The sequence below is a fragment of the Elephas maximus genome, chromosome 24, assembly GCF_024166365.1.
Source record: "Elephas maximus indicus isolate mEleMax1 chromosome 24, mEleMax1 primary haplotype, whole genome shotgun sequence".
Lineage (NCBI taxonomy): Eukaryota > Metazoa > Chordata > Mammalia > Proboscidea > Elephantidae > Elephas > Elephas maximus.
In genome coordinates, this window is record NC_064842.1 from 2,783,397 (window position 1) to 2,798,616 (window position 15,220).

At 51.5% G+C, this 15,220-nt stretch overlaps 2 protein-coding genes across 5 annotated transcripts in view; both read left to right on the forward strand.

Annotated features, from left to right (window-relative positions):
- The first annotated feature begins 5,783 nt into the window (after positions 1 to 5,783).
- On the forward strand, positions 5,784 to 11,642 carry LOC126066668 (uncharacterized). Its single transcript, XM_049867917.1, has 3 exons — positions 5,784 to 6,057; positions 8,776 to 9,514; positions 11,300 to 11,642. Exons 1-3 carry the CDS (start codon positions 5,784 to 5,786, stop codon positions 11,640 to 11,642), a joined length of 1,356 nt encoding a protein of 451 aa, XP_049723874.1.
- A 557-nt stretch (positions 11,643 to 12,199) lies between these two features.
- Positions 12,200 to 15,220, forward strand: part of PROX1 (prospero homeobox 1) — a 60,374-nt gene continuing 57,353 nt past the window's right edge. Inside the window, exon 1 of one of the 4 annotated variants that reach the window (XM_049868210.1) lies at positions 12,200 to 12,218. The gene's annotated coding sequence lies outside the window, so the exon portion shown is untranslated. Of the gene's footprint in view, positions 12,219 to 13,946; positions 14,602 to 15,023; positions 15,185 to 15,220 lie in introns of those variants that run through there. The other 3 variants (XM_049868208.1, XM_049868207.1, XM_049868209.1) reach the window with 3 other exon arrangements.

Consider the following 15,220-nt stretch of genomic DNA (forward strand, 5'->3'; position numbering starts at 1 on the left):
TGGATGAATAAGCCCAGGACAACCTAATATCAACTCTAAATGTGCCCTTTAAGAAAACACGTTATACACAGCTCGAAAGAGGTAACAGGTAGATTGGAGAAAGATCACTCACATTCACAAGAATTCTACACTCCCTACCCTTTCCTCTGTCTCCACCCACCACAGTGATCTTTCGCGTGGGAGCCTCTCTGGTAAATGGAAAATCTGATTCATTTTCAAAATTAGAGATATCAACCTTGGGCCATTACACAGAGGGAGAACGGGGATACAAAGACATTTATATGCCCACACTCCGGTCATGGGTCCCTGCACAAGCCGAGTTGAGGAGAAAGCAAAAGAGGAAACTGTGCTCGGCCACCCAATTACCTTTCTGAAAAGCCATTTTAAAAGGCAGAAATAGGAGGAAAAATACTTTCTAGCAAGTTGCTTTTTAACTTGGACTATATTCCATAGAAATATTTAACATACATGTACGGAAGCTGAAATACTCCAAACCAACCACTATTCAGAAGTTGGAGTCTCCCCATTAAGGTTACTATACTAGAAACAACTTGTTTATTGGCTCATGAAAGACCTGTCACCGAAGCATTCATAGCAGGGGGCTGAGGGAAATAACTCACCCATTGTGAAGTCAGTGTTCAAATCAATATCCCTTGGGGAGGAAAATATTGCTCATTGATGTAGACTGAATTTTCTTTTCATTACCTTAAGAAATCCTTGAGTTGTAAACAACTTTTTCCCCCATAGCCAGTGTAACTAAACATGGCAATGTCAAGGTCTCCATTTTCCTATCTTCATTAGCATGATACTCAAAAATCATTAGTGTAATTACAGATGCCTTTTGACCTGTTGAAAAACAGATGCCAGTTCCCTTTTTAAAAGTCTCGTTTTAATATCCAAGCAACAAAACAAAGACAACTTGATGTACGTTCTCTGCTTTCAGCGCTATTATAAGTGAGAGATACTTTTCAATGTTTCAAAACCACCAAAATTAGCATAAAAACTGGATCCTAGATATTTTTACCTGTAACCTTAGTAATGACTTATTTAAAAAAAATTTTTTTCTCATTGTTTCTCCTTAACCTCTCCCACTCCCACCTGTATCCCCAAATGATTAAAAAACACATAAAAGCAAAAAACCCATTGCCGTCGAGCCTACTCCGACTCACAGCAAACTTACTGGACGGAGCAGAACTTCCCCGTAGGGCTCCCAAGGAGCAGCTGGGGGATTTGAACTGCCGACCTTTTGGTTAGCAGCCATACCTCTTAACCACTGTGCGACCAGGGCTCCAGAAAACCATATAGCAACATTAAATACGACTATGTATCTATTGCCTTCACAAAAGCAGTAAGTTTTAATGGGCAAGGACAAAAGCAAGCTGATTTTAATGTATTATATATTTAGCATGTTGGTTCAGGCTGGTGCATTTTAGATTTATTTACAAGGCAGCCGGAGATCCTACTGTCTGGTTCACACCTTGTTCTTTCAGGTTAAGTATGTGACCCAAAGAAAGCTTGCCTTCCACCCTCGTGAAACTCAAAAGTTGTATAAGAAAGGACAGATGAATGATTTGGGGAAAAAGAAATGTCGCTCAATTAATGTTTGTTGAAAAGGGTGTCACAGATCATTGGCAGAATTTCCACTCATTGTGCCAATGCCACCAAGCAGCCGAAGATTAATCGAGCACCCAGACTACTGGGTACTATGAGAAGAGGAGAAAAATGGTGTGTTGGTGATTACAGAGGCTGAGCCACGGCACCAAGAGAAGCATGGCTAGACGAACCACCTTCCACACGCAGGAATAACACCACTGATACCCCACAGCCAAATGGGACTTTTGTTTTTTCCTATGATGGAGATGGAATCATATCAAGCTATACTCTCATACCCTAGTCCTCTTGTGTCTAAAAGAACACTTTTTTTGAGTGGTTTGAACAGATAAAATTAGGAGCAAAGTTCATTGATTACAAATGGTTATGGTGTACAATTTGACCTTAGGAAAAATTCAAACCAGACTTATTATACTGATTTTCTCATTTAATAGTACGTGTAACTACAAGGGTATGGTAACACACTAAAAACTCAAAAATTAATTTTCATGTTTTAGTGGTGTGGGTTGTGGGGTTGCTTATTTAAAAAGTATTTCTGCTTCTACCACAAACTGAAGAGGCGTTAAGGTGGAAAAACAGAAATATTTACAGACACTGGGAATAAACTACAACCTAAGACGGGGAGGGCAAGGGGAGAGAAAATACGGTCTTCCAAACAATCAGAACACACCTGGATTGGTTTCAAAGTTACCTGGAACCAGAACACATCTCAGGCTGCTCTGTAAACAACACACACACACGCTGCTGAGAATACCAAAAGTGAGATTTCCAGAAGTTATCTTAAGGAGTTACCCCAAGAAAAGATTTCACTGGAAGACATGGGCATACCTTTACCCACTTTGTGATGATCCGTGAGCGTTGCCTGTGGCAGGCTGAACAGAAAGACCTATCAAGGTGTTCTACCTAACCTTCCCACCAACGCAGGGTCTGAAGGTGTCAGCAGGATTTGGCTGGCTGGACCATTAGCGGAGCTATGGTTAATTATTGACTGATCAGGGATTTACCTTATCTGCCCATCAGAAGCTGGCTGGAGACTTAACGGTAAGCAATTTCCAGTCAGAGTAAACCTACCCACAGGCCCTTTTTACCTTCTCTTTGGGTCACTTAAGCTAGACCTGGAGAAGTTGCCTTTTGCAAAACTTAGCTTATTGGTCCAGGTTTACAATTAAGTACCTAAGAAAAAGAAAAAAAGAAAATCAAAGACTTTATATCTCAAAGTGCTCATGATGCCCCTGAGTGAGAATCAGCGTCCATGTCCCCCCTTCGGCCCCAAGGAGCGTCTCTGCCGCAGGCCTCTTGGCAGAGCCCAGGAATGGCGTCGGCAGCCCAGGCCCGCTGCCCCAGATAAGGGGTGGCCGGTGTTAATGTACAGGCTTCCTCTGCACCTCAGCAGGGCCTTCCTTTTCTAAACAGCCTCCCTTTAATGTTGGCGAATGTTGTTTTTCCATTGACTCAACATCTCGCCTCTGGTGCTAAGCCAGTGGGGAAAGTTGGAGCGGGGGAGGGAGGGAGGGAAGCAGGAGACAGTGGTGCCAAAGCAAAAGGGAGAAGGACAGTCAGCCACATTTCCAAGCAAGCCAGACACCTGCTTCAGAAAGACAGGGAGCAGGCCTAAAATTCTTGCTTCCTCTTGATTTAGGTCAGCCTTGTTTTTTGTTCCCAGAAGGAGCCCTCATGGCACAGTGGATAAGCCCTTGGCTGCTAACCTAAAGGTTAGTGGTTCGAACCCACCAGCTGCTCCAAAGGAGAAAGATGTGGCAGTCTGCTTCTGTAAAGATTCCAGCCTTGGAAGCCCTATGGGGCAGTTCTCCTCTGTCCTACAGGGTCACTATGAGTCAGAATGGACTTGATGGCAATGGGATTTTTGTTCCCTGAACATTTGTGGTCAGCTATCTGCCCCTCCCCCACCACTATCTCCTTGGCCAGAGCTACTTCAGTGTGGGAATGGTCAAGGATTCATAACTTTTCTCTATGAATTTGACTGTCTTATCTGAAGGAAGGAGAAAATTAGGATAGCTTTGGAGTGTGTTAAAGAGGGAAAAGAAATTCTAGGAAAGAGATTCTTAAAAAGAAAGAGAAGATGGGGGAAAGCAAAGAGAGAGGATGTAAACGGGAGAGGAAAACAGAGGAGAAAGAGATAAGCGAGGAAAAAAATTAAAAAAATAAACAAGACCCACTGCCACTGAGCCAGTCCCAACTCACAGCGACCCCATGTGCTACAGAGCAGAACTGCTCCACAGGGTTTTGTTTTCTAGCTGTAATCTTTATAGAAGCAGATTGCCAGGTCCTTCTTCTGCTGCACTGTGGATAGCGGCAGATGGGTTCGAAAAGCCAATTGGGCCACCCAGGCTTCAGAGAGAAAGAAGAGAGATATGAAAATGAAAGGTAAAAAGGGCAGAATAAAAAATGAAGAGAAAAGGGAAAAGAGGAAAGGAGGAAGGCCGCAGAAAAATGAAATCTAAAATGAGGGTTCTTCTCCAGAAGCTGGGTTTCCCAAGCCATAGCAGAGCCCTCTGTTTAGGCTGCAGAGAGGTCCCCTTCAGGGCTTCTCTGGCCAACGTGAGGTCAAAGGGCACCTTCAAAACCAAATCTTGATTAGAGCCAGTTAAATGTTTTGACTCCAAGGAGACACGAAGGATTAAAGAGCAAAATAGAGAAGCATGGGTAAGAAAGAAACAGGAAAAGAAAGGAAATTAAAAAAAAAAAAAAGCATGAAAGACACGAAGAGAATGATAGAAAACACTTCTGAATCAGCCAGTCATCTGCTAACAAGCTGCAAAGATTTCCACTGACAAGTTGTCACATTTCTTTAGTGAAACGGAAGCAGTACCTACCCCTTCCCTGTGCCTAATCTCTCCCTGCGTGCCACAAAACACGCTACCACATTTAATAGGATTAGTTTCGTTCGCTTTCTCTCCCCTCCACCCCCTTTATTTTTTTCAATTTTATTTTCAGCAGTACAAGGATCCTTGAATTCATCGACTCCCTGCAGTGCCCAGCCAAACCTGGCGTGTATGGTTTTTACACCTTAAAGACTTTATTTGAATCCAAAAAAATGTAACTCAACTATTCTGTACCTTTCACCAATGAATTACTTTCTCCTCTTGGAAATGTCCATACCTTGGAGGCGGGAAGAAATGATGCTGATGGTAAAAGGGTCAAGACAAAACCAGGGCCATGAAAAATGTCACGGGGAGCCAATAAAGTCCAGTTCCTTCCCAGGTTATGTATCCTGGCTCTGACAACAGACTGACTTGGGTTCCAATCCTGCCTCTGGTACTTGCTCCCTTTGTAGCCTTCAGCAAGTGGTAAAGCCTTGCCCAGCCTCGGTTTACTCCTCCCAATAAAGGCATTTTATAATCTAGGGCACTTTAGAACTAAGAACATGGAAGTTCAGGGCAGAAGGCTCCTGGCAGAGTTCTGACAGGTAGGAAGCCCTGTAAGGGCCAGGATTATTATGGCTTTTGTTCACTATGGCAACCCTGCTGGCCTAGTGGTTAAGACCTACAGCAGCTAACCAAAAGGTCCACTGTTCGAATCCACCAGGTGCTCCTTGGAAACTCTCTGGCACAGTTCTGCTCTGTCCTATAGGGTTGTTATGAGTCAGAATGGACTCGATGGCAGTGGGTTTATGTTCACTATGCCTTTTAGCCTCCCTCCCTCTTCTGCTGAAAGACCAGCAGGGAATACGGAGGAGAAGGAGATGTTGCCACTTTGGCCCCTCATTCAGGCTCTTCTAGACTCGTGCTCCTGCTGACTGAGGTTTCAGAGAGCTGACTGAACCAACCAGCTGTGCAGCCTGGGTCAGTACCTGTTAGCAGTGTCTTGCAAATAGGAATTAGCTGTCGAATTCAGTTACTCAGTGTTCTTTGCATCTACTTGGGTTCCGGGCCCCCTCCCGAGGCCCACCCTCACCCCTGCCTGTCGCCGACACCACTGTCAGAAGTTGGAGCATTGAGCAGATTATCGCCGACGAAAAAAAGATGGGGCTCAGTGAGCTCTGGGGAGCAGGGAAGGGCGCAGCGCTGGGCCTGAGGGTGGAAATGGAGCGAAGATGGGGCTGGCGAGGAAGGGGGGAGCCTGACGTTGTGGGGGCGCAGCCCTTGGAGAGGCAAACACGCACCCAGGGCCTGGGTCCCCCTCCAGTCAGAGTGGGCCCCGCCCTATGGGTCATGCTACCCCCCACCCCCAGGAGAAAAGCAGGGCCCAGGTCCCGGGGAGGCGGTGGCCGCGAAGCTGTCCGGTCCGGGTCGTTCCCCGCCAGCCCGGGATTAGCAAGCGAGCGTCTTCTAAAGTCTCTGCAAGGCTGGCGAGGGCGAGAGGAAGCCGAGACGCGGCGCCGGCACCGGGGCTTGAGCCCAGGCCAGATTCCTGGCCCGCCTGCCCCTCCATCTCACCCCGGGCGCAGCCAGGCCCGCCTCGCGCTCCCCGCCCCCACCCCGCCCGGTCCGCCCTCCCCCAGGGCCTGCGCCGGCTCGGCTCGACGCCCCCCACCCACCCACCCCCACTCGCGCCCCCCCACTCCTCTATGCCCACCCCCGCCCCAGTTACAAGATACCCCCACCCTGCCCACTCACTGTCCCCCACCCCCCCTACATTCTCTCCCCAACCCCACCCTGCGCTCACCCCCTAACCCTCCCCTCCATCCCAACCTACACTGGTCCCCTGCCCAGGCCTGCCTATCCACCCTCTTCCCCTCACTCACTCACAAAACTCCCCATTCCACCTCTGCCCCCCCACCCCCCACCCACAAATGCAGGCAAAAGCCTTCCTTCTCCATGAGGGTGCAGGGCTGTGAGGAGCCAGAATCTACCACCTATCTCCCGGAAGCTTGGCCTCAGATGTGTTTCCCTCCATTTACTCTGCAGGGTCATCTGTATTTGTCCCCTAGTGCCAGAGACTTTTCCCACCTGAGTGGAGGCAGTACCCATCCTAACAGGAATCTTCCACTCTGCCCCCAAAGTCCCCTCCACACTCCGAGGACAGGTTTCCAGGGTGATGCTCTGATTCTCTTTTGTTCAGGGCTAGAGTGCTCCCTCCCAACTCTGGGTCCATTCACTAGGGGCCTGCAGATGTCTTCCTTGCCCTCACCAACCTCCTCCCCACACACCTGGACTACTTTATCTTAAGCCTTCTGAGAGTACCAGCAAAACACTTCCTTGGGGTAGGTAATTAGCCACTCACAGCCTTCTCCAGTTCTAAAATGGTCCACCTTCTGGATCCCTCCACGCTGGATCAACCCTTCCATTTCTCTGGCTTTCTTCCTCTCACACCAACAGAATCACAGCCTGAGCTGGCACCTTATGGCCTGCCTTTTTTTCCCTTCTCACAACTGTCTTTGGCTGGGCTCTTCCTTAATTATCTTGGGCGGGTGTGCTTGTATTTATTGGTGTCAACAGCATAGTTTTATAAAGGGTTGTGTTTTACTTTATGTGTGTTTTGGGGTGTTGTTCATTCAAACAGATAAAAACATATGATGATATAAGATGTACATTTATTTTTGTTTTGCCTCTGAAGGTTGATTGTTTCTTCCTTCTTGTTGTCCCCCCTTGAAAAGAACTTTTTGCCTGTGGTTTCATTGGTCTGATGAGTGGATTCTTCAAAGCAAGGAAGGTGACAGGAGGGAAAAAAAAAAAAAAAAAAAAGGCTTCAAGTTGTTAATGCCTCCTGTTGTGAGTGAGCCCAGTGGACAGCTCTAGGTCCAGGAGCACAGGGCCCAGTTTTGAGTTTTGCAAACATGCAGCAATTCTAATTTATTTTTTATAGCCTAACAGTTGGGATTGAGCATATGAACTGCTCAGAGTGGTAGCTGTGCGTGAGCTAAATGTGCGTACATGTACATATGGCATGAGAGCCCAGCTAGCTTTACCAGAACATTACCTGGGCAGTGAGTGCAGGTGAGTTCAGGTCAGTGTAGGTGAGTGCGGTGAGTGCAGGTGAGTGTAGGTGAGTGCAGGTGAGCACAGTGAGTGCAGGTGTGTGCAGTGAGTACAGTGAGTGCAGGCCAGTGTAGGTGAGTGCTGTGAGTGCAGGTGAGTGCACATGAGTACAGGTGTGTGCGGTGAGCGCAGTGAGTCCAGATGAGCACAGTGAGTGCAGATGAGTCCAGTGAGTGCAGATGAGTGCAGTGAGTGCAGGTGTGTGCCCTGAGCACAGTGACTGCAGGTGAGTGCAGGTCAGTATAGATGAGTGCAGGTGAGCACAGTGAGTGCAGGTCAGTGTAGGTAAAGGCAGGTGAGTGCAGGTGAATGCAGGTAAGACAGCATGCATTAGTAGACAAAGTAAGTTCCATTTATTGAGCACCAATCATGTGCTGAACAGCTTTACTTATGTAAAAGTCTCTCAGCAGCTCTATAAGTTGGGCTTTATCCCCACTTTACAGATCAAAAGCCTGAGACTGAGACAAGTTAAATAACACACCCAAGGTCACAGAGTCTGTAGCTGGCTGAGCTGTAATTTAAAACACAACAAGTGTGGTCCCCAGGTTCCCTGGTCCTGCCCAGGATTGCCCAGCTGGGGTGGCCAAGAAATCTTATTTTAGGAGTTCTCTTGGTGAAGCCCATGATCAACCAAGTTTTTGGAACCACTGCGCCTTATCAAACCACGCCCACTATCCCTGTCATTCCGTCTTGTCCCTGAGCAGCCTTTCCCATACCGGATAAAACATTGAAAACTTATTTAAATAGTAATTTAGAAAAACTATGCAGCATATGGGTTTTCCTTTTGATCTCGAACTGACGACAAACAGACATTTAGATACTACATAAAAGAAATATTACCAGAAAAAAATTATAGAAATCTGCCTTTCAACTTTGCAGTGCTCTAATTTAAACAAAGCGCAACTTTCCAGCGTTACTCTCGCCCCAGACAAATCCTTCCTGGGAGGCTGGGAGCTTCCTTCTCTTTTCCTTGTTCCCGGACTACACCCACTTGTTTCTAACCCATTCCTCACCCTGACGACAGTATGGATAACTGAAGTCTTATTACCACAGCCCCTGAAAATACAAGAACTCTTCGGAATTCACCCTCTTGACATGAAAAACCAAAGAAAGGGAGGCGGAGAGTAATGGCCAAATGTCCTTGGATGAACTGACTAAAGAAAGGGGATGAGCAGAAGGGGAGATTTCCGTCCCGCACACGTCCACTCCCCTCTTTCTCTCCCAGGGGAGTCCCCTCGCAGGTTGGGCATGCTAAGCCGCTCTGAGAACGCCGCCGCCGCCACCGCCCCGCAGCAACAGGCGGGCGCGGGAAAGGGGAGGCCTGGGAGGCGCGCGGGCCGGACGCCTCGGACGTTCCAGGCTCCGCGCGCGAGCAGGTGGCTGCCCTGGGAGCCCCGGCGCGCGCCGAGCCCGGGCGAGCGGAGAGGGCTCCAGCTCCTGCGGCGGCCCCGGAAGAGGCGCGGCCCGCGGGGCGGCGGCGGCCCCGGGAGGGGACCTGCAGGCCAGGGGGAGGCGGCCAGGACCCCCCGGGCCGCGCAGAGGAGGGGCGCGCCCTCCGCCGGGAGCGCGGTGCCGCAGCCACAGCATCTCGCGCTCCCCCGGGCCTGGAGGCCGCGACCCGCAAAGCCGGGCAGCGGCGACAAAGGAGCGGCTCGTGGGGAGGGGGAAGTCGAGAGGAAGCCCCGCTCGCGCCGAGCTCCTGGCGAGGACGCTCCAGCCTTCCCTCCCAGGCCGAAACTTTTCCAGCCCTTGGAGGCTTCGGCCGTGCGAGTCGCCATCAAGGGGAGGCTCGACAAACAAACACACGCCCCCGGCCCACGCGGGAAGGTACACAGGCACACGGGAGAGAATGGGTCCCGGAGGTGGCCGAGGACGCGCAGGCAGCCGGCGGCCACCCAGCCCATAGGCCCCCTGGCCTGCGAGAAAGAGCGCTTGAAAACCTGCAAAAGCTCGGAAGTGTCGCGGTGCCCAGGGCTCTGCGAAACTTTACCCACTGCGCCCCCGCGTGCAAAGGCGTCCCCTCACACTCCGATCCTCACCCCCCACTCTTCCGTGGCCTCGACCCTAGCCTTTCTTTGTATTACCGAGACAGCTAAAGAAATGCTAATCTGAGCCAGCGGGGGTGGTGGTGTGGGAGGTGGAGTTACAAATCGCTGACATTCCGCTCTGGGCACCCCCGGACACAGAGGGGGAAAGTCCTGTGGTCCCTCAAGGCGTCCCCTCCGCTTCCCTACGCCTGGGATCTCCAGCTTCTTCGACTGAAGAAGACACAACCAGATCGATGCCCCCCACCCCGCCCCCAAATCACAGTGCCTCCAAATCCTAGCCCTCACAGCCGTGAGTGGCACTGGAGAAAGGCAAGCAATTTGGGGGCCGCAGCACCCCGAGAAAGGCGCGCGCGCGGCCTGGCGGGCGCCTCAGCCGGCTCTGCGCGGCCGGCAGGAGAGGCTGGGTTCTGGAAGGTTACAGCCCTGGGCGCGCTCACCACCATCTGTTAATTTCTTGCTGTTGCGAAGTTCGGTGCCCGAGGCAAAGTCAGGGTTGGCGGCGAAGCGCTCGATTTCCCAACCTACTCCCCTCTACTCAGGGCAGGAAATGTACCTCCGTTTTCTTGTTTTCGCCCACTTCCGTAAAATCAGTAGTGGGGTGCCCCTTCAATCGTTAACAATTCCCTCACCCCCGCGGGTGTGTTTAGGGGGGAAGAGTGATTTCTGGCCAGACCACTTTATTGTAATGAGTCCTTTCGCCAAATTAAAATTTTTATGACAATTATGGACTTCTTTAAGCAATGGGGGGACCTTTATTTTTCGGGGGGCCTGTTATTTTAAAAGATTCCCTTTTCTGTCAGCGCACCCCTGACTCCAAATTCTTGTAAGGGTTAGCTTTCAACTTCTTTGGAGCGATTCGCTTCTGTTTATTTTGAAAGCTGTCTGTTAAGCAAACATCACTCGGGAGCCTTCTAAGCAGTGGGGTTCCCGGGAGAGAAACGCCGCAGCTGCTACTTGCTACTGATCTTGTGGCATTTCACTCCCCCCACTCCCCAATTCAGAACAAATTCAGGTGGGGCTGGCGTCACACTGGGCACAGAGGCTGGGAGCGCCCGGAGAGAGTGGCCGGCAGTCAGGCTGTCCCTAGACAGCCTGAAGCAGGCCGGCCTGCTCCCTGGGGTGGTTTTTTCTCTTCCTTTCTCTACTCTCCTTCCTGGTGGTGCTGGTGGCGGGGAGGGTGGTGGTATCCGCGCAAGATCTTCAGCGTTCTTCTCCTGAAATCCACGCCCACGTTTGCCTTTCTACTTGATCTGGTCGAAATTCCCAGAATTGGTTTGTTTAGAATCTAATGATGCTTATTTGTAGGGTTTTAAATTACTTACATTGTAATTTAAATGTCTTCCCTCTTTTCCCCACCTAAAGGCTTTAAGAAGGCGGGGGGTGGGGGCACCGAGGAAACGTCAACACAGGGGAAGTGTGTTTAATCCAGAACCCGACGCCTACATCTTGTTCACGGGAGTTTGACTAAAGATCACACAGATAACCCTTCAGATAGGTAAATGCAACCTGCCCCGATGGGGGCTGTCGGAAGACCGTTGAGAACTTGTGTTAGCTTTTAAGTCACTGGGATTGTGTTGGCAACGGTGTGAGAGAAAGGGGTTGTGTTGACTCTAGGCTTCGCCGCTGGTTTCAGAGATGGGACCAACATCCAGGCGACTTCTAGTCTCCGGGCAGACTGATCCCTTCTCCCTATCCGAAAAGAAACCGAGAGTCCACCGAAATAGGGGGCTTAGGGCCTCAAGCCTTGCTCCAAGGCTGTCCGAGACCCGGGAGAGCGCCGCAGCTGCGCCAAGAGAGGTGTCCAGGAGCCTGGCCTGCACGTCGCCCCGACAGTAGGGGACAGGACCGGACTCTGCAGACGCAGCTCTCGGAGCAGGGCGGCGGACCGAGGTTGCTGGCCAGCGATGCGGCCACTCCTATTTCCACCAGCGGCTCCTGCGCCCCAGTGCGGGGCTGCGAGCGGCGGCGGAAAAGCGTGGCGAGCCGCGAGCCTCAGCTGCCGAGACGGGAGGCGGGGGAGCTTCCCTGTTTGCCAAGCAGGTGACCCAGACTTCGACTCGGGCCTGCCCTCCTCCGGGCGTGATGGAGGACTTACTGAGGCTCGCAGGGAACTTTTGCCGCCGCCAGGTTCCCGGGCGTGGTGTGCTCAGATCGTGCGCGCCGGCGCTAGTTGCATTCGACACAACTTATCCCCTGAAGTTCAGGCCATTTGTTTCCAGAGGCCGAATCTCTCCCTCTCTCCCAGTTTCCTTTCCTCCCCTTTCCCCCTCCCTGCCCCCCTCCCTTTTAAATGTCAGACGGAGCAGATGGTTTTAAGGTGTGGAGGACAATTACCCCTTACTCCTACCAGTCTATTTGTGGGCTAGCGCTAATTTGTATGTACAAACTGGGACTCTTAAGGAAAATAATTGGGTGAAAAAGAAGAAAGCAAAGAGCCTTGGTAGATTCACCGAACCCAAATTTCCCCGCTCAGCGCACCCGCTTACCTCGAAAGGACCCAACCAATAGGAGCATTATTCCATCCTTGCCGCTAATGAGCACATTGACATTTATTACTCTTCCCAGCCTGAATTCACGCATCCCGTTACAACACTTGATAGAATAGTCGATCATTGCAAGTGTGAGTTGTGTGTATGCGCGCGTCCGTGTTGTTTCTGTATGGGGGGGTAGTTCTGGGGGCGGCGAAAGGGGGCGAAATGAAGGCGGTGGATATACCCGCAAAGTCTCTTTTCTCGTCGCTGACACGTAACCTGGACCGCCTGATTTTCCCTTCTTTTCAATGTCTGAATTCCGTGCAGAAAGTTTTCTACGGGGTCCATGGACTCGGACATAATATATGGCTATTCTTTTTCAAGAAGATTTGATAACCTCCTCACAGTTTGATGAATTTCGGGCTGAAACTGTAAATGTCCTAGAAGAGGGGTGTGTGTGTGCCCGTAGGCGGTGGTGTAGTGTTCGGCCAGTGTACTTGTAACACACCTCACAAAGACCCTGTTGTCAGAAGACAACCTGATTCAACCTCTGATCCGATTAAATTCAAGGGACACACGTAGAATACTGGTTTCCGTCCTACCTAAAAAAATGAATGTCTAATCCACTCCGTCCGAACGCTTCAGCTTCTCAGCTCTTCCAAGTCCTAGCTTTATATAGGATCTTTAAGTCATAAATGCGGCTGCTTGTTAAAAGCCGTTTACTGTGTCCATGAAAGGGATGGTCTAGCTGTGGCTGGAGGCTCATGTTAATATTATTTACCACCTGGAACTTGCAAGCCCCAAGAACTCTTAAGAGCTATTTTATCTAAAGAAACCTTGCTCCCTCCCCCATCCAAGAAACGCCAAAACCAAAAGGAATTTTCTATGACATTCTATTGAAGCCCAAAATTGAAGTGTTTGAAATACCTTGCCTAATAAACTTCAAAGTTTGTTACCCAGGCGCCAAAACTCGGTGTAAATCCTGTATTGAACCTTTCCCTTGAGCACTGTGGGGTGAGTGAGGCATAATCGCGAGGCAATGCTTGTAACATATTTCCCCCAGAAAGATAGTTGTGCCTACAATCTGAATAATGTTGTTAGAGGTGACCAACGGTAAATATTCCGGCTCATAATTTGACGGGTGAATGACTGGGGCTCGGCCAACGCTGGTCTTTTAACAGCAGACGCAGGAGCGCCCGTGTGAGATCTCTGACACCTATTATTTTAATCCCAAACCTACGTGCATTTTATTGTCCACCTCTCCTTTAAAGCAAACCAGGGTGACGAGTATTCTCGATCCTCCCTACTCTCACTTAAAAAGTGGAATGATCTGAAGATCCCCCACTCCCTCCTCCAACGCCACCCCTACTCTTAAAAACCCCACTTTTCCTCCGCTCTACTTTTCCGTGCCTTCCTTCACCCGAGTCCGAGGAGCGCTCGCTCGTTCGGCCACTCGGCGGACTCCATCAGCTGTATCTGGGAAATGAAAACAGAAAAAAAGGACCTGCGTCCTGGAGGAGCCAGCGAGAGCCGGGCGCCGCTCCTTGTCGCCCGCTTTGCATAGTGGCCGCAGATGGCTCGCTCTGGCCCGCGCGGCCAGCAGGTCGCCCCGAAGCAGGGGCAGGGCGGGGTGGGGGTCGGCGCGGGAGGCCGGGGCGGGGGAGCGCGGGCCCTCTCCCCTCCGCTCCTCCCAGCCCCTCGCCCCCACCCCTTCTGTATTTTTTTTCCTCCCAAGTTCTCTTGCCTCGCTGTCCCCCCTTGAATCCGAAGGCGCCTCGCGATTGGGTGCTGGGCCGGGTACGTCAGTCAGACTGTGACGTGCAGTCTTCCTGTTTCCTTCAGCTGTGTCTTAAAGTAAATCTTGTTGTGGAGCGGAGCCCTCAGCTGAGCGAGCGCTCTGAAATAATACACCATCGCGGCGGCGGAGAGCCGAGCGGCGCACGGAGCTCGGCCGGCCGCTGCGCCCTCGGCGCCCGCTGCTCTGCGCTCCGCGCCGCTGCGCTCCGCTCCGCCGCTCGGCTCGGCTCTTCCTCCCTTCTCTCCTCTCCTGCTCTCTTCTTCTCGCCTCTCCTCTTCCCTTCCTCTCCCCGTCGCTGCTCTCGTCTCCCCGCTCCCCTCCCGTCCCCTCCCCGCTCTCCCCTCTCCGGCTCCCACTCGCCGGCCGCTCGCTGGCGCACAGACTCACCGTCCCTTGGCCAATTATCATATTCATCACCCGCAGACCGCACGGTGCGTGCGCGCGCGTTTCCCTCTCGCTGCCGGCGAAAGAGAGGCTCGGTCCCACTGCCCTCGGCGCCGCGTGAGTATCCTCGCCCCCTGCGAGTCCCCTCCCCTTTTCCAGAATCACTTGCTCCGGCTGCTTCTTGAATGAGAAGAAAAGAAAACAGACTTCCATTCCTCTTGCCCGTGTAAACATTTCCCCCAGGAGAAAAACGGTGTGCTTTAAATGAATCATAATAAAATAGCCTGTAAACAGTTTCTAAGCAGGAGCCTCGGTGGAACTCCGCGCTCCGCTCCTCCCAGTTCCTAAGAGTAAGTGACCCGCTTGGCTTTTCTTTCTTTCTCTTTCCTGCTGGTGGCTGGGGGTGGTGTTTGCGACTGGGGGAGGCTGATGGTGCTGGACTTGCGGTGATCTTGCCACCTTTTGTGTGCTGTTTCGGGGGCTGGAGGAGGCGTTTGCTGCCTTTCCTTCTTTCTCTTGCCCTCTCTTCTCACGGGAGGGGACCGCGAGGGGGACCGGGTCGCTTTTTGTTGTCTGGATCCCCGCTTTTCGCCAGACCTCACCCTCCTCATCTCCCGGGTTAAAACTCCTGGGCTGGTCCCCGGGTCCTTTCTTTGTCTTGTTTATTATAGCTGCCTTTCTTCCAGGCTCTTCCAATTTGCTTGTCATTTGCATACCTTTCACTTCTCCTTTTTAACCCCAGCAGAGGGCCGGGGAGTGGGGAGGAGGGGAGACGAAGGAGGGGGGCGCTCCTTTACTTTCCTCTCCAAACGCTTCTGGAAGCCGAAATGTTGAAATCGGGGTTGCAGCCCTGGAGAGAGGGGTCCCGGGAAGCGAGCGCGGCGCACCTCTGTATGAGCTGGATGGAACCAGAGCTGGGTCAAGTTGAGTCGGGTAAGGCGGCCCCAGGAGCCTCAGGGTAGAGGGTTC

Excerpts from the sequence above, each read along its gene's own strand:
- LOC126066668 (XM_049867917.1), top strand. The coding sequence starts at position 5,784 with ATGCTACCCCCCACCCCCAGGAGAAAAGCAGGGCCCAGGTCCCGGGGA. Across the intron at positions 6,058-8,775 it reads CCCCGCCCCCACCCCGCCCG|GGGAGTCCCCTCGCAGGTTG; the intron begins GTCCGCCCTCCC and ends TTTCTCTCCCAG. Across the intron at positions 9,515-11,299 it reads AAAAGCTCGGAAGTGTCGCG|AAACCGAGAGTCCACCGAAA; the intron begins GTGCCCAGGGCT and ends CTATCCGAAAAG.